The following is a 24,708-nucleotide window of genomic DNA, read 5'->3' on the forward strand; positions in this document are numbered from 1 at the left end:
GCTGCGCCTAGAAATTCTGTCCATGAAAGTGATGAACAGAATCGGTGACGAAGGGCAGCCCTGGCGGAGTCCAACTCTCACCGGAAACGAGCCCGACTTACTGCCGGCAATGCGGACCAGACTCTGACACCGGTCATACAGGGACCTGACAGCCCGTATCAAAGGGCCCGGTACCCCATACTCCCGGAGAACCCCCCACAGGGCTCCCCGAGGGACACGGTCGAACGCCTTCTCCAAGTCCACAAAACACATGTAGACTGGTTGGGCGAACTCCCATGCACCCTCCAGGACCCTGCTGAGGGTGTAGAGCTGGTCCAGTGTTCCACGACCAGGACGAAAACCACACTGCTCTTCCTGAATCCGAGGTTCGACTATCCGACGGACCCTCCTCTCCAGGACCCCTGAATAGACCTTGCCAGGGAGGCTTAAGAGTGTGACCCCTCTATAATTGGAGCACACCCTCCGGTCCCCCTTTTTGAACAGGGGGACCACCACCCCAGTCTGCCAATCCAGGGGAACTGCCCCCGATGTCCATGCGATATTGCAGAGTCGCGTCAACCAACACAACCCTACAACATCCAGAGCCTTAAGGAACTCCGGGCGGATCTCATCCACCCCCGGGGCCTTGCCACCGAGGAGCTTTTTAACCACCTCGGCGACCTCGCCCCCAGAGATTGGAGAGCCCAACCCAGAGTCCCCAGGCTCCGCTTCCTCAGTGGAAGGCATGTTGGTGGGATTGAGGAGGTCTTCGAAGTACTCTGCCCACCGGCCCACAACGTCCCGAGTAGAGGTCAGCAGCACACCATCCCCACTATAAACAATGTTGGTGCTGCACCGCTTCCCCCCCCTGAGACGCCGGATGGTGGACCAGAATCGCCTCGAAGCCGTGCGGAAGTCTTTCTCCATGGCCTCTCCAAACTCCTCCCACACCCGAGTTTTTGCCTCAGCAACCGCCCGAGCCGCATGCCGCTTCGCCCGCCGGTACCCATGAGCTGCTTCCGGAGTCCCACAGGCCAAAAAGGCTCGATAGGACTCCTTCTTCAGCCTGACGGCATCCCTCACCGAAGGTGTCCACCAACGGGTTCGAGGGTTGCCTCGAACAGGCACCGACAACCTTGCGGCCACAGCTCCGATCGGCCGCCTCGACAATGGAGGCACGGAACACGGTCCACTCAGACTCCATGTCCCCCACCTCCCCCGGGACGTGTTCGAAGTTTTGCCGGAGATGGGAGTTAAAGCTCCGTCTCACAGGGGATTCCGCCAGACGTTCCCAGCAGACCCTCACAACACTTTTGGGCCTGCCAGGTCTGACCGGCTTTCGCCCCCGCCACCGGAGCCAACTCACCACCAGGTAGTGGTCAGTGGACAGCTCCGCACCTCTCTTCACCCGAGTGTCCAAGACATACGGCCGCAGATCCGATGAAACGATGACAAAGTCGATCATCGAACTGCGGCCTAGGGTGTCCTGGTGCCAAGTGCACATATGGACACCCTTATGCTTGAACATGGTGTTCGTTATGGACAATCCATGGCGAGCACAGAAGTCCAGCAACAGAACACCGCTCGAGTTCAGGTCGGGTGGGCCGTTCCTCCCAACCACGCCCCTCCAGGTCTCACTGTCGTTGCCCACGTGAGCGTTGAAGTCCCCCAGCAGAACAAGGGAGTCCCCAGGAGGAGCACTCTCCAGTACCCCCTCTAAGGACTCCAAAAAGGGTGGGTAATCTGAACTGTCGTTCGGCCCGTAAGCACAAACGACAGTCAGAACCCGTCCCCCCACCCGTAGGCGGAGGGATCCTACCCTCTCGTTCACCGGGGTAAACCCCAACGTACAGGCGCCGAGATGGGGAGCAACAAGTATGCCCACTCCTGCCCGACGTCTCTCTCCCTGGGCAACTCCAGAGTGGAAGTATGTCCAGCCCCTCTCAAGGAGACTGGTTCCAGAACCAGAGCCATGCGTCGAGGTGAGACCGACTATTTCTAGCCGGAACCTCTCGACCTCACGCACTAGCTCCGGCTCCTTCCCCACCAGAGAGGTGACATTCCACGTCCCAAGAGCCAGTTTCTGCAACCGAGGATCGGACCGCCAGGGTCCCCTCCCTTGGCCGCCACCCATCACACAGTGCACCCGACCCCTTTGGCCCCTCCCACGGGTGGTGGGCCCATGGGAGGGGGGGCCCATGTTTCCTCTTCGGGCTGAGCCCGGCCGGGCTCCATGGGTAAAAGCCCGGCCACCAGACGCTCGCCATCGTGCCCCCCCTCCAGGCCTGGCTCCAGAGTGGGGCCCCGGTGACCCGCGTCCGGGCGAGGGAACACCAAGTCCAAGGTTTTCCTTCATCATTGGGGTCTTCGGGCTGCACTTTGTCTGGTCCCTCACCTAGGACCTGTCTGCCTTGGGTGACCCTACCAGGGGCATGAAGCCCCAGACAGCATAGCTCCTAGGATCATTGGGGCACTCAAACCCCTCCACCACGATAAGGTGGCAGCCCATGGAGGAGATGGAGGATTTTCCTCCTAAAAATAATTTTGAAGTGGAATCACTTAAAGGGTGCATTCACACCGCCCAGTTTAGTTGGCTTTAATAAAACTCTGGTTCACCTGCCTAGAAGGTACAATTTGTTTGAGGAGGTGAATGTACAATTGAGGTTTGATGCAGGACAAAAAAAGCAATCTCTGGTCCATCTAAAAATCTAGGTATTGGTTCAGTTGAAGTGGATTCGGCACGGTTTGAATGCATATGAGGATGCAAGCGGACCAGAAATCCGCTATAAAAGAAGGAAGCAGACTATAGCACAAGGCTTTCTGGGTAAATGCATCCAAAACAAAAGCAATAATCTAGCACAAGAGGTACTATCAAAGACAAAAGAGAAATCCTACTACAGCTAAAATCTGCATCAAGAAACAGGTTCTTGATGCAGCACCACCAAACCTTTGAACAGGTTTTTCAAAGGATTTTGTTGATTTGACAGAGTGCAGTGTGAAAGCAACTCACACTAGCTGAAATTTTAACAAATGTTCCTATTTTGCGCTCCAATTTAAATGAGTCTACCAGACATCCAAAGACAACCTATTTCCATTATTATTTGCCATAGTATTAGCTCAATGATGTGTCCCCACCTGCAAAACCAACTTCCAGAGTTCTCAGTATTTACTCAGTATTTAAGGGACATACAAGAAACTACTCGTGTTACAGTCACGTGGTTTAAGGAGTCAAGCTCAACAGTCTTACACACATAGGTAATATTATTTTTGAAAACTCATATCTTGTTGTTTGTTAAGCCTTTCTTTCACACAAAACACAATTTGTGTTCTCTGAAAATTTACCTCCTGAAAAACCTTTTCCAGAAATGTTCTCCCTAACTGTGCATGCTGGCTATTTACACACTAATATTAGTAATATATGTACAAATATTAAGATAAGAACAAGTGGAAAATAGTCTTGCAAGTAGATAAGAAGCCTTATCTGGATGCTTTCTTTAACAGTCAAACATAAATAAAAAGCTTATAAAAAGCTTAGACATCTACAGTCAAAACCTTTTGCATGAAATCCAACAGATGCTCCATTCGTTGAATACCACTGAGGTGATTGTCAAAAACGTCCAGCTCAGACTTGAATTATAATTGTGAAGCACTTACCTTGTGTGATCTTGAATGAAAAGATTTGGTGTTTCCTCCTCCCCAGAAATCAGCAGCTGGAGTTAGTTAAGAGTTACTGACGTTCCATTCGACTGCAGTATAGTCAAAATGAAAGCATTAATAGTCTGCTCTTGTTTCTTCCTCAGATAATACAGGAGTTCAACCAGCAGTTGTTCATGCAAGAGAACCCTGTGTTTCACAAGGCACACGACTTCCAGTTCCAGGCCAGCGAATACGATATGGTGAGAGTCCCAAAGCTGTACGCACTGATGATGCATTAATACCTGTACACGTTAAGGGATGCTCTTTTATTATTTGTTTATAAACCAGTTTTCAGCAGGACAGTAACTCTATATTGTGTAAAACAACAAATTGTGACTCTCTCTCGGACTCTTGACATGAAATCAGCCTCCTCATTTGTCAGGTGTGGCATATCTGATCTGCAATATCACAATTCTTTCTGTACACTGATGATCATGGAGAACTGCATTAATACAAAATAGATTGAGAAGCAACTCTGATCAGTCTCACTTGTGCATTCTTTATACTATACACATAAGATGGCAGCGATTGAGCTAAATTGTGTCTGGTGACAACTGAACAGAAATGTGAATCACCTCTTTGTTCTAAGTTTAAAATTAAATACTGTTTGTCCATTGGGAGCTTATCTTATTAGTTCTTTAATTTTATTTTACATGAATTTAGGCTAAAAAATTTTTAAATTCAACTGGTTGTTGGATGTTAAAAATGTTTAAGAATTTTGTCAAATGATCAGAGGCTGTGTGATTAAATCATCCAGAGCTGTGCTGTTTCACTCCTTTGGGATCTTGTTACGTATTTTATGGCTACAATGAAAAATGTTTCTGTGGACAAAGTTCCTAATTCCACTGTGGCACAGTTCCAGAGTCCATTTCTCTTCTGTGTGAGTCACTTTGTGCTCCCGTGTTTCTCATTTACTTTTTGTGCCTCTTCGGCCAGCTTTTTAGTCCTTGTGTAAACTTTTTCTTCACTGCCATGCCAAATTATTTATACCTCTTGGTCTTTTTGTTTTACATTTTTTACCATTACGACCACAGACTTTATTGTATTTTATTAGAATTTTATGTGATGGTTCAATAGAAAATGGTGTGTAATTGGGAAGTGGAATGAAAAGGGTACATGTTATTTAAAGTAAACCTTTCAAGATTGTGGTTTGAGATTGTAATCATCCCCCTGGAATGCTTTGATGAGAAACCTTTAAATGCAAAATGACCTCTGATTTTTTATTTATTTATTTTTTTTGTTGTGGCTTTGCCAACTTTGGACATCTTGGAGACTAAAATTATCACCCGTTCCTCATTGCAAAAGAACATCTGTGAAGATGAGTTTATAAGTCTTGGTGTAGATTCTCTATTGAGTTACAGTCCAGATTTTGACAGGGGAACTCAAACACATGAATATGCTTTGATCTGAACCAATTCACTGTATCTCTGACTGTATGTTTTCGGCTTTGCTCCTGTTGGAAGCTGAATTTCTGTGCCAGGTTTAAGTCTTTTACAGCCTCTAACAAGGTTTGTTCCAGCAATGCCCTTTACTCAGCTTAAGTCATACATCATTTTCCTTCTTCTACTTAATTATGGGCTACTTTAGTCAATCAAATAAAATTCCAATAAAAAACATTTATGCTTGTGGTTGTAATATAACAAAATGCTAACAAATTCAACAGGTATGAACATTTTGTCAAGCAGCTATATTTCTGCATAACAATGCTCTAATACTGCCATGTATTCCCCGTTTTTCAACATTTTCTAACACTTGTACCCTGATCTATTTTCTTTCTGATTAACCCCTCCCTGACTCTGTGTGCTTTCACTGCTGCTACTGGGGTGTGTGTGTCTATGTTTGGATGCCTCCTGTCTATGTGTGTGCCTCTTTGTGGGAGCGTACTGCAGACTCTGAGCTCGGTGCAGCAGCTGGTGGACATTGAGCCGTCGCCCGTCAGTGCCATGAGAATGACCCTGGCACAGGTAGTTTTATCAGCTGCTAGCATTCCCATCCTCATTCCTGACACAAACCATCCACACCACCATCATCATATCTGACTGCTGTGGTAATGCTGTATGTATTTGAACAAGTATTCAACCTGTAGTAGTCAACTAAAGCTTTACTGAAAGCGTAGTTAGTTGCCCCAAGTGACTTTCCTCCTGGACACACATTTTGACTGCCTAGGTAATTATTAAATTAAATTAATTTGCTTTGAATGGATGAAAGGATGATGTTATAGCTTCTATTGCCTGCTTCAGTACAGATGGAACTGTTAGTGTTGCCATGTAGAACATTTTTGTATGGAATCACTTTAGAACAGGGGTGGGCAATCCTGGTCCTCGAGGGCCGGTGTCCTGCAACTCTTAGACGTCTCCCTGGTCCAACACACTTGAATCCAATAGCTGAATCACCTCCTAAGTGCAGTCAAGTTCTCCAGAGTCCTGCTAATGACCTCATTATTTGACTCAGGTGTATTGAAGTAGAGATGCATCTAAAAGTTGCAGGAGACCGGCCCTCGAGGCCTGGAGTTGCCCACCCCTGCTTTAGAAGCATTATTTTTTATTGTGTAAGCCTGCACAGTATTAGAGAATTATGAAGTTGCTTTAAAACCACTGTTTTCTTCCCTTTCGTCTTTGTCATTATGCTGCTTGTTGTCTTAAGGACATTTAGCATCTTGAGGCCAGTTCCAGTTATGAAACCCTGGACGTTTGTGCTGAAACTCATTTTTCAGAAACTTCAATTTACCCTCGTAGGTTTCAACGAGTTTCCAATGTGAAGTCCAAAACAGATTCTCAATGTCTGCAAACCCCAGGCGGAAACTCCCACTGCTGTGGTGTCTCACTCAGCAACTTCAAGTGGGAGAAAAACTTCCATGGCAAAATTTAAAAGGCAGAATTTTAAGCAGTAAAACTGTAATTGATGATTATGGCTCAGCAACTACTATTCTTTGTAACTTAGATGAAACCACCGCTCAAAGCTCACCGGGAAGGTGTAACTTTAGCCAATTTTAAAGGGACTTTATTGCCTCAAACCTTTTGGTTTAGTTACTTTAGAAGCACAAGAGAAAAACCAGAGCACTCAGGATTACAACCAGGTCATAAACTTGTGATCATTTTACTGTGAGGAGGTTGTAGCATTTATTGATATGTATTTATTTTAATAAGAAAAAAGTCTGACAGATGTGTCAAACAAAATATGCAGGGGAACAGCACATCATTTGTTTGGTGTTGAGGCTCCAAGTGAAACCATCTTCAGTGGATTGATTAGCTTTGTAGGTAAGCTGCTGCTCATCAGCATCTGGGATCACATTGGCTCTGGTGTGATCCAGAAGCAGTCTCTCAAAGCATTTCATAATTTTTATTGCATATTCTTGCAAGATGCAAGCTTAAAAAATGTCTCTAACAAGATGGAGATCTCTTGTTTTTGTCTTCCATTCTGTTCTTTCTGTATTGAACCGCCATTGAAATCCAACAGAATGGTGAAAATAAAAAAATCAGAACTGCTTGTTCTTATTTTGGGGTATTTATGTTTTGATGTGTGTTCAAAGAAGTTACAGACAGACTCAGAAGACATGAGTTGCAGTTTGTACTGCCATATAGTGCCCAACACAAAAAGGTCAAGTTCCTAAAGGGATGACATAGTTCAGAAATTGGTCTTTGTTGGCGTTTTAGTGCAGCATTATTCAATGTAGAGACAAAAAACAGAATAAAAGTACCCATACTCTACCGCAGACACTCTGGAGTCTCAAGCCCCATTTGCTTTAAAAGGAATCCATTAAAACAGCTCTTATAGAAATGATGATGCCCTGAGTTAAGTGTGATGCATGTCTTGTGATAAATTATGTTTGTCTGGGCAGCGCTACAGCTCCACCAGCTGTGGTGACAGATCCCTTTTTTCTGGGGAAACAGGACAAGACTATGTGAGCTCTAAATGTTCCAATTAAAAATGGGTGTAGATACTTAGAGCCACAATCTAGGGGGGGGTTTCTATTTGGGGCTGCTGTTTACTCAGAATATGATTAAAAACTAAAGCTACACATGGTCAGAATGAGAGGATGACATGCAACAAGCAGCAATCTCCGATGAATGTTTACACTTTTAAATTGAAGCCTGAGTCAGCAGATTCATTGCTGCCCATTAACGCACACTACTGTTTAACCGAGTGCCTTGCCATCGCTTTAACCACTGTTATTTCTACACACTAATCCAAATGAGTGTTATTATGACAGCTGAGCTTTTTATGGGAGTGCAGTATAATTCTAAATGCTTTGAACCATCCAAGTAGTTAATGTCCTCCACCACCAAATGTGTGAAATGTCTCAAAACAATTTTGTCTTTTAATTTAGCTGCATAATCTTGCATTGAAAAAAATTATAAAAATCCAACCTTTAATTTGAGAAACATTATTCAAAGGAGAATAAAAAATCTATTTTTGAAATTAGAATGATTGATTAGATTGATTAGAGTCAGAGGGACTTTTCAATTAGTAAGAGAAATTAGCTTCAGTATCTAGGCGAAGACGATGGATTAAAATTCCACTCATAAATATTTTGTACTTATAAATATGAATGTGTAATTGTGAATTGGGTTTTGGAACCTTGTACAATAAAATAGTGGAGAATTTTATTTTTGTGTATCCATAGACAAGAACTGATGTGTAAAAAGATTTGTATTTGTAAAAAATAATAACATAGGTTATATTTGTTTTGTTAAGGTTTTTTTTTACAAATACAAATAAAAAACTGTCTAAAACTCTGTTAAGATTCTCCCAATTTCACAGAGAGAACTTGTTGTAAGTGCTTCAAGCTGCTAGTACAAATTTTGACCTGGATTTTCTCGCACATAAACAAACTCAATAGCACCAAGGTGACCCAAACACTGACAATCAAATCTGAATTCATTGATCTCCTACTTTGTAATAAGATTTGTATGTAAAAGTATGGATTTGTTTCCCCCTATAATGGAGTCAGATGTCGGACTCGACCTACTATCAGGTCCTGCAAAAGCTAAACAATCTGTAATTTTTTTTGTTTTTCTAATTTTTTTCATGCTCTTTTGGCCTTTACTGAATAGTACATAGACAGGTTTTCTAAAGCTGATGCAGAAGGAGAACCTGAAAACAGCACTGTCCTCAAGGAGGACCTTTGAATATTTTCTGCACCAGCATAATGTTTTTTTTGTTTGTTTTTTTCTGCATCCAGAAAGCTTATAGAAATTGACCCAATAATTTCAGCACGCTGGTAAGGAACAAATTAGCTGACCCTCTTTCCATGGCATTTTATCTCACTGCCACTGTTTTTAATCTAGAGATCTGCTTTGGTTCCTTAACTCCCCTCGAATCTCCAGCGCCCAAATGTAATTAAGCTGTAAATCTCCTGTGTAATACTTTCAGCTTCACACTTATACTTAGCTGGATTAATGCCCCAGTGTTACTGAATCAGCACTTAATTAATAGGTATGACTTGCATGAAAAGACACAGTTAAAATATTCTGTATAAGAGCATGACGCATATTTATTATCAAATTATGAGTACCCCATCTTATGCGGTTTATGAACACAGATTAGTTATTAATATTTGTGCATCCTAAGGATCGGGTTTGTTTTCGGGTTTTTTTGCTTTCAGAGGTTTTTATTTCACATTTCTTTTCAGTTTTTCACACATAAGTACCACATTTTTTATATATACTTGTAAATGTCAGAAGCTCTTAGTAATGACTAGTTTTACTTATTTTATCAATGGTAAGTAATTGAGACAGATGGTTGTAGTTAAGCATACATATTTTCCTGCATTTGTTTAAAACGGATCAAAGCAGCATATAAACAGAACTGGACTGTTTCTCTTCACCTCCTGCTCTGTTCATTTGTTGCTGTGCACACGAATACACACCCCTGCATTTTTCACACACTGTCAGTCTTCCACATGTGGTTTTAATAGCAGCTATTTTGATCTGTGAGGATAACAACAAAGCTTTGCAACACATGGTGTATTAATTATTTGAGAAGGAAACATTCACACTCGCATTTTCCTCAGCTTAATAACTAGCCTCAGCATAATCACACGCCTTGAGCATCTACAGTGCAAAATACAGAATCTCTTGACATTTCAAACATCTGATTACGTTGCAGCCTTAAACATACCTACCGTATTTTATTGTGGTTTTGTGTGGTAGACCAACACAAAGTAGTACATTATTATGTGATGTAGAAGATAAGAATTAACAAATTTTCCAAAGTCACCTAAACCCTTCAATTATGTTGACTTGTGAATGCAAATGTCTTTGTTGGATTTTACCTGTGGGTATAATGCAATATGGGCTAAATAGAAATGCATGCCACACATTTCAGATTATAAAGCATTTTGAAAACTATGCATCATTTTTCCTCCCCCTGCACAATTAAGCACTACAGTGTATTTCTCTGCCACATAACATTCCAATGAAATACACTGATGTTTGGGGTTATAATATGACAGAGTGTGAAAAAGTTCAGTGAGTATTAATTATTTTTCCTGGAACTGTAACACTGACTTTGTTCTCATCTGTGTTTACATGCCTGTGGCTGGATGCGTGTGTGTTTACCTATGCTTGTTTTTGTGTGTGGCTGTGTGTACCAGAGTCGTCAGCTGGAGTCTGAGTCTGGAACGACCGAGGAGCACAGTCTGAACAAAGAGGCCAGAAAATGGGCAACCAGAGTGGCCAGAGAGCACAAGAATATTATTCACTGCAAGCGAGTAAGGGCAAAAATGTTGCAAACATGAAGTTGTTAAACTCTGCCAAGTTTATTTTTGATGTAAAAAGCACAAACACACACCTCTAATGTAAATATCTTCGTTTAGTCTCTGGAAGAGTGTGAAAGTCATGGCCTGCCTCCCACTGAGCAGGGCAGACTAGATCTGGAGCTAAAGATCGAAGACACCAAAGAGATAATGCGGAAAGCTGAGGTGTGTAACTCCAATGAGATTTAATTCCTGCTTTTCAGATTTGTCTTTTAACTTTATATTGTGTAAAGTTTTTGGACTTGGATGGCTTTACCCTGACACTTTTACATCATGTTACATTAGATGAATTAAAAACACCTAAATAGGACTTGACATAATTATTTTGCATCAATAGGAGCATTTATTCTGAGCTGGTCTGTCACAGGAGATTTGATCTTTTGGGCTCCTGGAAAACAATAAATTATTAAACTCTTTTCTCTTAGCAGCATCAGTTTAAATGACAAATGGAGACATACTGTCAAGAATAAAGTATAAAACATTATTTAGAGATTTTTGTTTGAATTTACATGCTGATGCTGAAATACTGTGAATTTATGATGCAGATATTCACAAATAAGTTTTGTTTCTCCAACACCCATTGCAAATATAAGCATTCTACTCAAGTGCTCCTGCCACCTGCTAACTGGTCTTTGACCATATGGATGCAAATATGGTGGCTTCCTTCCTAACAATCGACTAATCACTTAGTTTAATCCTCCTAATCACCCAGACGAAAGTCAAAACTGTGATTCATGTCATTTTCTTGCTGCACATTCAGATCATTTAGAGAAATTTAAATGTGAAAACAAATCAACTCTTGAGATAAAGAACTATGGTGAACATATCTGAACAGTCAGTCATAATCTTTTTCTCTGACTCTTCTTTCTGCAGGAAAATCAATTATTTATGCATTAATCATCACAGATGAGACATGTCTCACCATTAATTAGGACATTGTCGTCTCCTGTCTTTTCAACTAGATTCTGTCAGTTTTTTTTTGTTAACTCTTCATGGTCTAAATGTCTGAATTCTGTCCTTATTTCAACTTTATAGGTCCCATTTTTTGCCAACCTCTGTCTTTGCATGTTCAAAAATGAACCATGATGCCTAATTTTACCCTTGTTCATTGTTGGATCTTAAGAAATTTGGTCTACAAATGTTAATTTAGAGGCAGTGTTGTATTAGTGACCTTGTCCAGCTGTTAATTTTGGAACCTATTTATTATAAAGTACCACAATTTGTTCATATACCCTTCATTACACTCTTCTTTCCCCTGTCTAAAGTTGAATTTTAGCTCTTTTGCTCTTGCAGGCGATCATTTCTCCCATGAATAAGTTGCTAAATAATTGATGTGCTCATTTCATACAGATGAGCTAATCACAGAGTTCTGAGTTTATAATTATAAAGGCAGGACAAAAGATATTACTTAGATTCAATTAAAGCATAATCTTGATGCTGATTTGACCACCCCTCCTTCTTCTGAGGTCAAGTATTAATCTCAAATGTTCTTCTAGTGTTGGTGTTGGCTCTTTGTTAGAAACATAGAGACATACTGTTTCAGTCAGAGGATTACATGCACTCATCGTGGACAATTATCATCTGTTAATTAATCTAATGGATTTTTAAAAATAATTTTTCTTCAGGTGAAACGTTCCTATGCCATGTAGTTTCAGTGGAATTCAGTGGGTGCACAAGTTTGAGTTTATTATGGATTCGCTCTAACCTTCACATTGTGAAAATGATAAATACAGGCTTAAATATATGCATGCAGCCTCTATCTTGCACCTCAGTCATAGCTAATTAATGAGGTTCAGTCATAATTCTGGCTGGGTATTTGACCAATCTTTCGGGCAGATGCTAGATTTCATTTGAATTCACAATGCTGAAAAATCTGGAAAGGTTATGGAAATAAGAAAACTCGGTATGAAATTTTTTTTAATTTTAATTTTTTCCTCTTTCATATTTTGAGGGACAGACATCTTTTACATAAATTCAGTACACAAAATACATTAATTAAAATTATATTGTTTAATAGGCACTGCTGCTTCACAAATGTTTCTATTTTTGGGCTTATTTTTGTCATGGTGTTTGTCTCAGAGTGGTTTGAATGGTGTCTAAAAAAGCTGGACATTGATGATTTGTAGACATATTTGGTGCTTCTCTCCATCATTAGGTTTATACAGGTTGGATGAGAAGGAGATACAGAGAGTGCCTCCATGGTAGTTTTTTGCTGTAGCACCCAACAAACAATCTGTCCTTGTTTAAATATTTATGCTGAGGAAGGTCTTGTCCTGAAATCCATTTTTGTCAGTACAAACACTACTAATATGTGCTCCTGGGGAACCGATTGAAAGTCTCATCTCATAATGAGGTTGCATCAGGCTGGTATCAACACAGTTAGTAAGTTAAGAGGAAGAGACATGAGCACAGTTATGAAAGAATGACACCTATATTTTGTCATTTTGATCAAGCATGTGGCAGTACACCTCTCCATCTAAAGTTAAAGAGCTACTTTTTTATATAAAAATTTAAAAATTATAAAAAATTATATAACATTTTTTTTATATAAAATTGTCTTTTTAAAAGACTAGTGCCTATGTACATTAACTTACACACAAAAAGCTTCCATTTCATAGGTTAGTGTATCTGTGCATTTATGTCATTTGAGGTTTTCCCTTCAGGTTTAGAATTCACCTGAATTCTGCCCACATTTACAGTCCTCTGTCCTGATGTCCCTGTTGGTTACCATGTATTGTCTTCAGTTGTATTTTTCTCCTGCAGCCACTCTCCCCTGGTCTATCGTTCCATCTAGTTTTCCACTTTCTTTCAGTGATGATTGCATCGATTAACGCTCCTCAGCCAGACTGATTGTCTGACTTGAAGCTGCCTGCCCACCAGCGATCACTCCCACTGCTAGCTGCTTCTATTAAGCTATGCTAATGATGCACTCCTGATAGCTCTCTAAAGCAGCAGCATAAGGCAGTGTAAGAGACGATGTTTCAACTTTTCCTATCAATTTTGTATCTTTGGGGTCTAGTAGAGTGAGCCAACTATGGTCTTTTTCATCTGGTGTTCATTGCTGGTAATAGAAAAAAGCAGTACACTTCAGTGGAGCATGTCTCTATTGATTAAAGTAAGCGAGTCTGACTTAAGTTCCCTGTGCTATTAGCCTATCAGCTATCCGTCTGCTCTGTCAGCATTAGAGGGAGAGGAAAGAAGCTGGAAACAAAAGAGTAAATTGATAAAAAAAACAGGTGAGAGAAACCGAAACTGAGGAGAAAGGATCAAAGATGGAAGAACCTCCTTCATGTGAAAACCATCAATCACTCAGCTGGCTGTTCCAGCGTTATTGCATTCTCTCATTTAGAGCGCTCAGTGTTTACAGCGCATTAAAAGAAACTGGCAAGTATGATTTCTTATAAAGGTCACAACATGGGACAAATGTATCACTTTTGAGGTAAAATTAATTCACAGTTTCCACTTAGGGGGAACACTACCAAAACAGAAAATAATTCAGCAGAAACTGAAATATGTTTTACCTTTTTCATCACTTCTTTCTCCAAAGACAATAAAGTTGAAAGCTGAGGCTCGATTGGACCTTTTGCGGCAAGTTGGAGTGGCTGTAGATACCTGGCTGAAGAGTGCAATGAACCAGGTTTGTGATTGGGGTTTTTTTCCGGAGGTGTGAAAAACACACAAGATGTCTGCGTGCATGTGCTTCACCTTCTCACTGCCTGAGTTGTTAAATTAAGTGTGAAATATAGGGTGCTGTATGTGTGTTTTATCAAGACCTTTTCAGTGAGTGTGTGTGTCCCTGTTTGTCTCTCTCTGTGCATGCTGTAGGTGATGGAGGAGCTGGAAAATGAACGCTGGGCCACCTACACTACCCACGATCCCTCACTGTCGGTGAGACACTTCCCCCTCACTCTCTGTGTTGCTCCAAATCAGCATGTTTGAACCTTTTGTTATAAAATAGGGAGTTTATTTCTAAAATGTTAAAACTGTGAAAGGACTTGGCAGATCCAACTACTTTATGACTGCACAGATGTTAATAGTAATTTTTAATTAATATTTATTTTTAACACCTTTATTAGAACACAGTGCAATGCACATCCACACAAAAGTACTACAATACTAAAAGTTAAAGGTTATAAAAAATATTAGACAAAATAAAAAAAACACTGTTCTGTGCAGCCTAGGAGATGGTTTTGTTCTTTCAGTAAAATTTTACTTTGTACATATAGCTCTATTTTTTTCAGTCAGCTTCAAAGAAATAGTTTTGAAAGTCCTTTTTTTTTCTTTTACTATATTAACTACATTTGTAAGGCAGTTCCATTTCAATTAATCCAAAACCTTAAAAGCATTTTTTTGTACAATATGTCCATTGATCCATCCATCCATCCATTTTCTGTACTCCCTTCTCCCTATTGGGGTTTGGAGGGGTGCTGGTGTCTCTCTCCAGTGAACGTTTTGGGCGAGAGGCAGGGTGCACCCTGGACAGATCGCCAGTCTGTCACATGTACAGTATAATTTATGGCTTTTCAAGGCAAACTGGCATCATTTTGTTTAGAAAATAAGAGATTGTAAATTAACTCCATAGTATCTGAACAGCGTATTTCATTTAAGAGATGATGCTTCATCGTCAGATCTTGACATTGTGTCATTTTCCTCCAGCAAGGCAACATCAAGAAAAGCTACATTTTCGGATGTTTATCTTTTTGCATATTTTTTAGTCAACAAACTGAATTAATCTAAAAGTGCAGGGTTTCTTTTTAATGTTTGCACATGTTTGCACATAACGCTGTTCCCACATGTGCAGCTGCGCTCAGGAATCTCATGTATAAATGTATGTGTAGATTATCCGTGTCATACAATAATATAATAGCAATTTTAGTAAACCCTGTTTTTAGTACAGCGAGATTTTTCTCAAGATTGTGGAAACATTGGCGTCATCATTTATTTGTGGCTCAGTGACTGTCATGTTTCTTTTTGTTTTTTTATTCTTTTTGTTTTACTATGGACCTCTTTTGTGTCTGAAATAAAGATTGATTGATTAACTACATTTAAAAACAATCAGTACAGTCTACAGTGGAGTGTTTTTTTTTCACTGCATATGACAAAACTGTTAGGGTTTTCACATTAGCTTTACTTTGAAGTAAGTACTAGAAGAATTATCCCGTAGAGAAATTTTGTGTTTTTTTTTTTTTCTTCAATGGACGTGTCTGCATCTGTCAGTCAAGGTGACTAAAGCGTAGTCTGCCTGCTCTGTGGGAATCATTTGGCATTCTGCTCACAGGATATTGCAGCTATCAGCAGAGAGGAAGAGGGTGAGACATTGGGATGTAAGGAGAACAGAGAAAACACAGCGAGAGGGAGGGAGGAATCTTGCAGGAGATAAATGGAAAGAAGTGTGGACAATAGGTGGAGTTGTGCGCTGCAATGGAAGAGCGGTGAGGAGACAATTACTGAAGCATGACAAAGAACGAGAGAAGTGGTGTGATGAGATGCAGAGAGGGAGCGGTGAGGTGAAGGTAGCAACACAGTGATAACGCTGAACTGAAACCGGATGCAGGGGTGAAGAAAACAAGAGAACAACATAATGCCACTATATGCTGCAAAATCCATCCTGCCTGACCCTAAACATTGCACTGAGTTACAGTCTAACTGTGTGACAGTTTCAGAGTACTTCCAAGTAATCTGCTAATATTAAATAGATTGTTTTATGTAACTGTATCATAAAGTACACTACAAATGTTGTCTGATTAACAGTATCCTGCTGATGTATTCATACCTCTTAGACGTTTTCACATTTTATAAAATTGCGATGTATTTTTTGGGAGATTTTATGATAGACAAGAGCTGTGTATAGTTACCATTGCAAGTAAAAGCTGAAAAGTTGTATGACTTAAAGTTCCCAAGTCAATTCAGGTATGACTGACCATTTCTTCCTAATATTACAGATTTGTTAAAGATTGTTTTTCAGCAGTTTTAGGTTTGAACTTTGACTAGGCCTTTCTAATATATCTCTTTGATGCTTTGCTCTAAAACATCTAAAACACTTCTAAAAAGGTTCCGTGAGCACTTTGTTACCAGAAATCGCCCTCATCTCTTAGCAACAGATCAACAACAAATATTATTGTTTAAAAAACATAATATTTCCTCTGCTCTTTTGAAATACTACTTATCTTACACTAAGAATTCTGCAGTTGGTGAATCTTGCAGAAAAGTGAAAATGTTTTCTGTTTGGTCATTGGTGGTATTTATATTATAAAATAGACACTCAACACAAAAGTAAAAATCTGATTTATACTTTGTTGCAGTTACTTACCAGAAAGAAACGCTCCTCTCTTAACACCAAATTAATAACAAGTACCCATATTATTATTGTTAATAAAACATAAGCTCTTTTGAAATACTGCTTATCTGCTTAAACACAACAAATTTAGAGTTGGTAAATTTTGCAAAAGTAAAAATCTATGTTTACTTTGTGGCGCTCGGTTACCAGGAAACTCGCTCATCTCTTAGCAACAGATCAACACCAAATATTGTTATTGTTCAAAAAACATAAGATTTCCTCTGCTCTTTTGAAATACTACTTATCTTATACTAAGAATTTTGCAGTTGACGAATCTTGCAGAAAAGTGAAAATGTTTTATGTTTGGTCATTGGTGGTAAATACTGTATATTATAAAACAGACATTTAACACAAAAGTAAAAATCTGATTTATACTTTGTGGCAGTTCGTTACATGCTCCTTTCTTAACACCAAATTAATAGCAAGGAATATTATTGTTTATAAAACAAGCTCTTTTGAAATACTGCTTATCTGCTTAGACACAACAAATTTCGAGTTGGCAGATTTCGGAAAAGTGAAAATCATATGTTTATTTCCTGGCACTTGATTACCAGGAAACTCGCTCATCTCTTAGAAAAGATAATTTTTTAGTTTTTATTTTTGTCATTGGTGGTGAATATATTATAAAATAGACATTCATCACAAATGTAAAAATCTGATTTATACTTTGTGGCAGTTTGTTACCAGAAAAAAACGCTCATCTCTTAACACCAAATTAATAACAAGTAATATTATTGTTCATAAAACATAAGTTCTTTTGAAATGCTGCTTATCTGCGTAGACACAACACATTTACAGTTGGTAAATTTTGCTGAAGTAAAAAGTCAGATGTTTCCTTCGTGGCACTTGGTTACCAGAAATTGCCCTCATCTCTTAGCAACAGATCAACAACAAATATTATTCTTTAAAAAAAACTTAAGATTTCCTCTGCTCTTTTGAAATACTACTTATCTTATATAAAAAATTCTGCAGTTGGTGAATCTTGCAGAGAAGTGAAAATGTTTTTCTTTTTTGTGATTGATGGTAAATATCTTATAAAACAGACACTCAGCACAAAAGTAAAAATCTGATTAATACTTTGTGGCAGTTCGTTACCAGAAAAACACGCTCCTTTCATAACACCAAATTAATAACAAGGAATATTATTGTTTATAAAACAGAAGTTGTTTTGAAATACTGCTTATCTGCTTAGGCACAACAAATTTAGAGTTGGTAAATTTTGCAAAAGTAAAAATCTATGTTTACTTCATGGCGCTTGGTTACCAGAAATTGCCCTCATATCTTAGCAACAGATTAACAACAAATATTGTTATTGGTCAAAAAATATAAGATGTTACGCTCTTATTTTGACAGCCCAAAGTTATTGTCTGTTTAGGAGCATCAAGTTTCATAAGTCATATGTCACTTACTTTTTTTTGCTTTTCTGAAGGTGGCGTCACTGTAGTTATAAAATTCTGCTCAGCCATCTCTGTAGTTCTCTGCTCTCCTCAGTGTTCTATTTCTATGGTAATTAATCCTCTCTGAAAACTGTCATGTGTGAGTGAGACAGAGGGGCGGACAAAGTTCTATCTCTGTTTTGAGCCTGACACAAAACACTGTCAGTTAGGAGTTTTTTTTGTTTTGTTTTTTTAATTTGGCTCGTTTTCCTCTAATTACTTCGCCATGGTTACTTGAAATGCCAACAAAAGGCATACCTCACGGGATCGAGCCACACATTTTGAAATGTACATTGCGAGGCACAAACCCACAAGTCTCTCAAGCAGGCACTGCCTTCATTACAACATAACTTTCATAGTTATTACCTCCAAGACCAATAAAAGCTGCCATTGGTCTTGCTCTCAGCAGCACCACTTGCAACACTGAGATCTGATGGGTGATTTTTATCCGGTTATTACTGAAATACATGCTGGATTTTTTGCTTCAGAGTTGGAATTGGATCTGTCTCACAGACAGAGCTGCTGGTTTCTTTGTTTGTTTGTTTTTAATCCACTTTACAGAGTAGATAAAAGTAATCTAACACAACAAACTTGCAGACACCAAAATATGTCCTCGATAAATAACTGGACATCAGGTTATGCTTTATCACAGCCAGAACTTCCCTCCTCTCTTCTTCATCTGTAACTTCCTCTTTATAGTGTGGTTTCTGTCAGTGGTTTAAAAAGTCTTCCACATCCAAGGAGAATAAATTGGCTCTAAATGTTTAGAGTATAGTTAAAAACATTATCTCCTTCAGTCAAGTGTGTTACATCTGAACTTGCAGAGTGCATGTCAGTCTCCGATCCACCAGTCAGCCAGCCAGATTTCAATAATGGGCTCTAATCTGATCGGCGTGTCCAATACTAAAAACATTTTTGCAGCACATAAAGCATTAACCAACAGCATGTATGTTGTGGCACATTTGAAATAAAAACATCACATAAAGGTTCTGATTAATAGATGGGGATAATTTAATTATTACTATGGATTACAATAGAGTCTTTTAAATTTAAAGACTCTATTGTATACGCTTCAAAAAAATCTATATTACCATGGCATGGTCGTTGCGCAGGATTAAAACACACGACCCATGTACAGAGACGTCAGTCCTCTACTCAGCCATCATTGGTTTGAGTCCTGACCTGTTGACCTCATGTTTTCCCCTCTCTCTCACAACTTGTTTTTCTGCCACTTCACTATTGAAGAAAGGCCACTAGAGGCAAAAGATCTATATTGCTATCTCAGATGTGGGAAAAAAAGAAATTTGACTGGAAAAACCTGATTGGTGGAGCTTCAAAGCCAGAGCTTGTTTGATAAAAAATGAAGTATCTCATGTTCTTGTCATAAATCTTAATGGTTGCTGTAGAAATTTGCATTGAGTCTAGCTTGCTGTGAAAATTGATCAGATAAAAAAGCAATTATTGTAAAGTTGTTCCAAAAAATTGCTTAATCACAGAAACTTCATATGCTCTGTGTTTTAGCCAGAAAAATGTGCTTGCTGGATTCATGCCAAACATGGTTTGGTTCAAAAGAGAGTGTTACTTAAACTCCTTCTGTCAGCCAGTATTATTACCTCCAAATAAATAAAATCCTTCATCATCGTTTTGCATCAAATAGACTTCACAGGTTCTTGTTTCTCTCTCTTTTTTTTTTTTGTCATAGTCCTTTTTTGTTCAAGGTTCTTAAAACTGTGTTTTTTTTTTAGTTTGTGTGCAATATGTTGATCTGAAGTGTTATTTAGCCTTTATAATGATGTTTCCAGTGAAAGAGACTATATTGGCTGCTTTAGGTAATACAGTCAGAGTGTGTTGTGATTTTTCCCAGAGCACTGCCCAATACTGACATTGACCTGCTGACATGCAACGTCGATACAGGAGAGCCTGCAATACTGATACAATACTGATACTAATGTAGACCATGTTCTTGTGAAATGTAGTGTAAATGTATTTCACGTCACTTTAGAATGTCAAATTCTTTTAAACATTATGTAGCTTTTTTTTATTATTACTGTCCATTTGATAGGAGACACAGATCAAAACAATTTGACGTCGGTATCACAGTGTTTACCTATCCTAGAAGGATCTTTAACAGCTGGTTTAAGTGAAAAGATAAGATCAACAGTAAATACAACAAAATGATCAACTGTAAGTATTTTTCTTAACCATTGACAGTGGAAAGCTTTGTGCCTTTTCTGTTTGTTTCATTCCTTCAGACCACACCTGAGGGTTGGACATGAACTTCTCTGTTCAGGAGATCAGTGCTGGAGATTAATCCATGTACAAAACACACATGAGTTTTGTTCTGCACTGGTGCAGAGTTTACCGTGTCAACAGAAATGTGTTGTCTAAACACAATCACCCAAAAGCAAACACACACACCCACACACCCCTGCATACACAATCTATTGTTATTGACCTAAGTTGGCTCACTCTGTGTGTGGTGGATCTTTCCATTAGCTGGGATCATGTGATGTTCATGTGAGCTGGGAAACACATGGAGGGGCTGTGTTATATCAGACAGCGGGGGATCAGCACCTGTTTCTAAAAGCTACAGAGCAGAATCTCAGCAGGAATAAATGGTGATGGATCATCTTTATGGGGTTGTTTCTGAGGCCAGAATAGGTAAAGTTCTTAGTGACATGTTAAATTGAACTTGTGTTTTTACACCTGGATGTTTGATTCAGAGCACAGCACATTTTTTTAGCTATTCAACAGCGAGAGAAACTTGTTCGTCAAGTTCCTCCTTGCTTTATCCCAGGTTCTGACACGGTCTTTGTGTGTCAAAAGGGTACAGTGGACTTGGAGCGTGAAGAGGGAGAGGAGTGTGAGGAGAACATGGAGGTCTTTGACGACAGCAGTTCCAGTCCCTCGGGAACCCTCCGCAACTACCCGCTAACCTGCAAAGTGCTCTACTCCTACAAGGTAGAAAACAGCACAGAGACACTTATTGACTGCTATACTTTTATCTTTATATTTATCTCATTCTTGGTCTTCCCTGCAGGCATCTCAGCCAGATGAGTTAACCATTGACGAACAGGAGATGTTGGAGGTCATTGAGGATGGAGACATGGAGGACTGGGTCAAGGTATTCACACACACACACACCCCTGCGCACGCCTCTCAGTAACATGGAGGAGCTGAAGCAGGCTCTACCTTCCTAAATGGATTCTTATCCTGCTTGTCTTTCCCAGGCACGCAACAAGACGGGTCAAGTGGGCTATGTGCCGGAAAAATACCTCCAGTTCCCGACTTCCAACAGCCTGCTGAGCATGCTCCAGTCCCTGGCCACGCTGGACGCTCGATCACACACCTCCTCTAATTCAACCGAACCGGAGCTGCACTCTGGCTGCATCAACGGAGACACAAACAGTACGTATTCTAGGGAGCTAAAGGTATCAGATCATTGCCATTAGTCAGTTCCACTTGTATCACTTTAAAGTATTTTGTGTTTTATTTTTATTTTATTTTTTTATCCCTGAGTATGTGTTGTATTTATTGCTTTTCTGGAATCCAGATGAAGAAAACACAAACTGGGCTAAATGATCTGGCAGTTAGTTATAAATTAAAAGAAATTAAGCAAAACCTATTAACATTTAAAGAATTTCAATTTAAAGAAAAAGTAGTTTAAGCAAATTATGGCCTAAATCAGACTAATCTAGAGTGCTTGCAGAAATATTCATACTGGGTAAACTTTTTATTTTTTACATTTTGCCACTATAACTACAAACTGTGTTGATGTTTACTGGGTTTTATGCAACAGACCACTGCAAAGTAGTGTATAATTGTCAAGTGGAAGAAAAATTATAGCATTCTTTATCCATCCATTTGTTTTCTGCCCTTTTTTCCTACCCTAAATCTATTGAATTTAAAAGTATACTAATTAGTAAATATGTTACATCTATGTGTAATTTAAGCTCATTGTAAACCTTTCTTTGAAGGCCAAAGATGTTTGTTTGAGAGCATTAGTACAATACGGCATCATGAAGTTCAAGTACCACAGCAGACAGGTCAGAGATAAAGCTGTGGAGATGTTTAAGGTGGTGTTAGTCTGTAAAACAATGCCTCTGGCTCTTGATATCCCATAAAGTGTGGTTCAGTTGATCGTCTCAAAATGAAATTGCAGAACTGCAAACCTGCAATAATCTGAAAATCCACCTAAACCTGTGGTCCCTAAACCACGGTGGGCCAAAATCAGCAAGTTGAAAGCACTCAGTGACCTTAGAGTGAGAAGAATTCACTAAAATGATACTTTGAGTTACTTTGAACTTTTAGGTGAGAACTGAAAAACGCAAAATATCTTTAAGTTCATTTTTATCTTTTCATTTGCTAGACAATAAACATGCATTAAATAACATGCAGTATTTCAATGAAACAAAGTTAAAAAATAAAAACAGAATAGATGTTTGCTGAATTAAAGAAATTTATGCAATTTCATAATTTTGTGGCCCAAATGTTTTCAATTTTGTTGGTCTGGAAAATGCTTTCAGCCTATTCCCAGAAATAAAAAGGAGAAAAGCAACTTATTGTATTTTTTTTTTGTACTGTACTGTATTCAGTTTCAGTAAATGAGTGTGCGATTAAAAATCTGCTGGATGTTTCTGGTTCTCACTATCACAGTAAGATGAAAAGAAACTAAACACGTTTAATGTTTTATACTTCTCATTTTTCATTTAAAATTAGATACATTTGTACTTGAAAATCTCATTCTAAAAAATATTACATAAGGTGTCCATCTGCATCCGCTCCAAATTTGTACCATTCTTGAGCTGAGGTCAGGGGCCTCACAAAATGAATCTCATTGCCACAAATGAACACCTCTGATCTAAACTGACAGGGCTGACAAGGACAGCATTAATCAGAGAGGCAGGCAAGAGAACCATGGTACTTCTGGAGGAGCTGCAGATTCACCTATCAGGTATGAGATTCTACTGACAAGACAACCTGTTAGTCATGCTCTAATGGAAGAATGGCAAGAAGAAAGTCATAAGAAGTCGCAAAGTTTTGATATGTGGAAGAAGGGCTTAGACGAGAACAAACAAAATGGAAAATGACAGCACAAATGGAGTAACATACAGCCAGAACTATAATAGAATGATTCATATTAAAGCATGTTAATATGTTAATAAGTATGTTAGAATGGCCTAGTCAAAGTCCAGACCTAAATCCAATTGTTTATCTGTGGCAGTTGCTGTTCAGGGATGCTCTCTGAGCATGATGTATTTTGTAAATACATCTCTAGAAGTACAAAACTGGAGGGAACAAGCCCCAAAAGAGTTTGCACCTGTAATTTCAGCAAAAGGTGGTGGAAGAAAATAAACTGAAGATGCAAATGCAGGCCACACCTTTCAGATCTGTATTTGTTGAAACATATTTCAAAAACCAAGTACTCGTGTTCTTCCGCTAAAAACACGTAAACTGCTTTGTTTACATGTGTTTCCTGTTTTATTCTAGAAGTCTCTCATGCTTTGCTTCCTGCTTGTGTCGGCTCCATCTGCATGTTTAAAACAAACGCCTGAGGAAAACCCATCTCATTATTATCCTTACTGCTGTCTGTGTCGTTTATCTCTGCCTCTCCAGCCGGGTGTACAGTTTTCTTCATAACAAGGAGCAAAGCAGACAAGGAAATATATTTTATTGAGAATAATTAGTCCCTCTGAGTGACACTGATTGCTTTCCTGCCTGTCCTTGTTGTTTTCTCTTTGTCTGTTTGTAGCCGCGTACGTCCGTGCGCTTTACGATTACGAAGGCCAGGCGGATGAGGAGCTCTCCTTTTCCGAGGGCGCCGTGATCCGCCTGCTGAACCGCGATACTCAGACGGACGACGGCTTCTGGGAGGGCGAGCTGAACGGCAGGGTTGGGGTGTTCCCCTCCGTGCTGGTGGAGGATCTGACTGAGAACGGGGAGACGAGTGGCGGAGCCCTGAATGACCCACAGGTACGGCAACACACAGGGAATTGCCTCACAGATAACAGAGGTTGACCCTTCTATGTCCAGATGGAGGAATCTCAGAGGGAAACCATGGGAAGCAGCGATGGAATTGAGCTTCATAGATAATCAATGCCTGAGCTGCACATTCAGCGCTATCCTCAGGGCTGGGAAGGAATGTATATGCTGTGCCACTTTGTACCAGGACCCTCCCGCTCTCCCTTCCTGTCTGTTCTCCAGCTAATCTGCCAGCAGAGTTCACAAACAGTGAAGTGGAATAGTTGCGTTCCTGGTACATCAAAATCCGGCTTTGTAATTAGAGAAAAATGTCCTTATCTGTGGCACCAAGCGCTGCCCGATTAGAAGTTTGGCAACAGGAAGGATGTAGCCTCTCCCTTCCTTTGAGGCTGTAGACCAAACATAAGAGGTTTTTGTTACTTTTAAGTGTTACATGAGGTAATGTGGTTGGGTAATGTAGAAGTGGTTTAGTTAACGGCTTATATACTGTGGAGTTAGTGATGCGAGAAATTTAGAACACT

General features: G+C 39.7%; 2 protein-coding genes across 5 annotated transcripts in view; one reads left to right on the forward strand and one right to left on the reverse strand.

Moving 5' to 3' along the window:
• The window catches only part of p2ry2.1 (purinergic receptor P2Y2, tandem duplicate 1), a 46,446-nt gene extending 42,677 nt beyond the window's left edge, over positions 1-3,769 (reverse strand). Inside the window, exon 1 of the mRNA XM_028045459.1 lies at positions 3,634-3,769. The gene's annotated coding sequence lies outside the window, so the exon portion shown is untranslated. The remainder of the gene's footprint in view (positions 1-3,633) is intronic.
• Positions 1-24,708, forward strand: part of fchsd2 (FCH and double SH3 domains 2) — a 65,721-nt gene that overhangs the window by 35,680 nt on the left and 5,333 nt on the right. Inside the window, exons 10-20 of one of the 4 annotated variants that reach the window (XM_028045451.1) lie at positions 3,780-3,875; positions 5,565-5,639; positions 10,271-10,387; positions 10,493-10,597; positions 13,980-14,069; positions 14,258-14,320; positions 21,032-21,166; positions 21,246-21,329; positions 21,436-21,613; positions 23,079-23,159; positions 23,958-24,178. In XM_028045451.1, coding sequence (XP_027901252.1) covers positions 3,780-3,875; positions 5,565-5,639; positions 10,271-10,387; positions 10,493-10,597; positions 13,980-14,069; positions 14,258-14,320; positions 21,032-21,166; positions 21,246-21,329; positions 21,436-21,613; positions 23,079-23,159; positions 23,958-24,178 — 1,245 coding nt within the window. The remainder of the gene's footprint in view (positions 1-3,779; positions 3,876-5,564; positions 5,640-10,270; positions 10,388-10,492; positions 10,598-13,979; positions 14,070-14,257; positions 14,321-21,031; positions 21,167-21,245; positions 21,330-21,435; positions 21,614-23,078; positions 23,160-23,957; positions 24,179-24,708) is intronic. The other 3 variants (XM_028045452.1, XM_028045453.1, XM_028045454.1) reach the window with 3 other exon arrangements.

This window comes from Xiphophorus couchianus, chromosome 18 (genome assembly GCF_001444195.1).
Source record: "Xiphophorus couchianus chromosome 18, X_couchianus-1.0, whole genome shotgun sequence".
In the NCBI taxonomy this organism is placed as follows: Eukaryota; Metazoa; Chordata; class Actinopteri; order Cyprinodontiformes; family Poeciliidae; genus Xiphophorus; species Xiphophorus couchianus.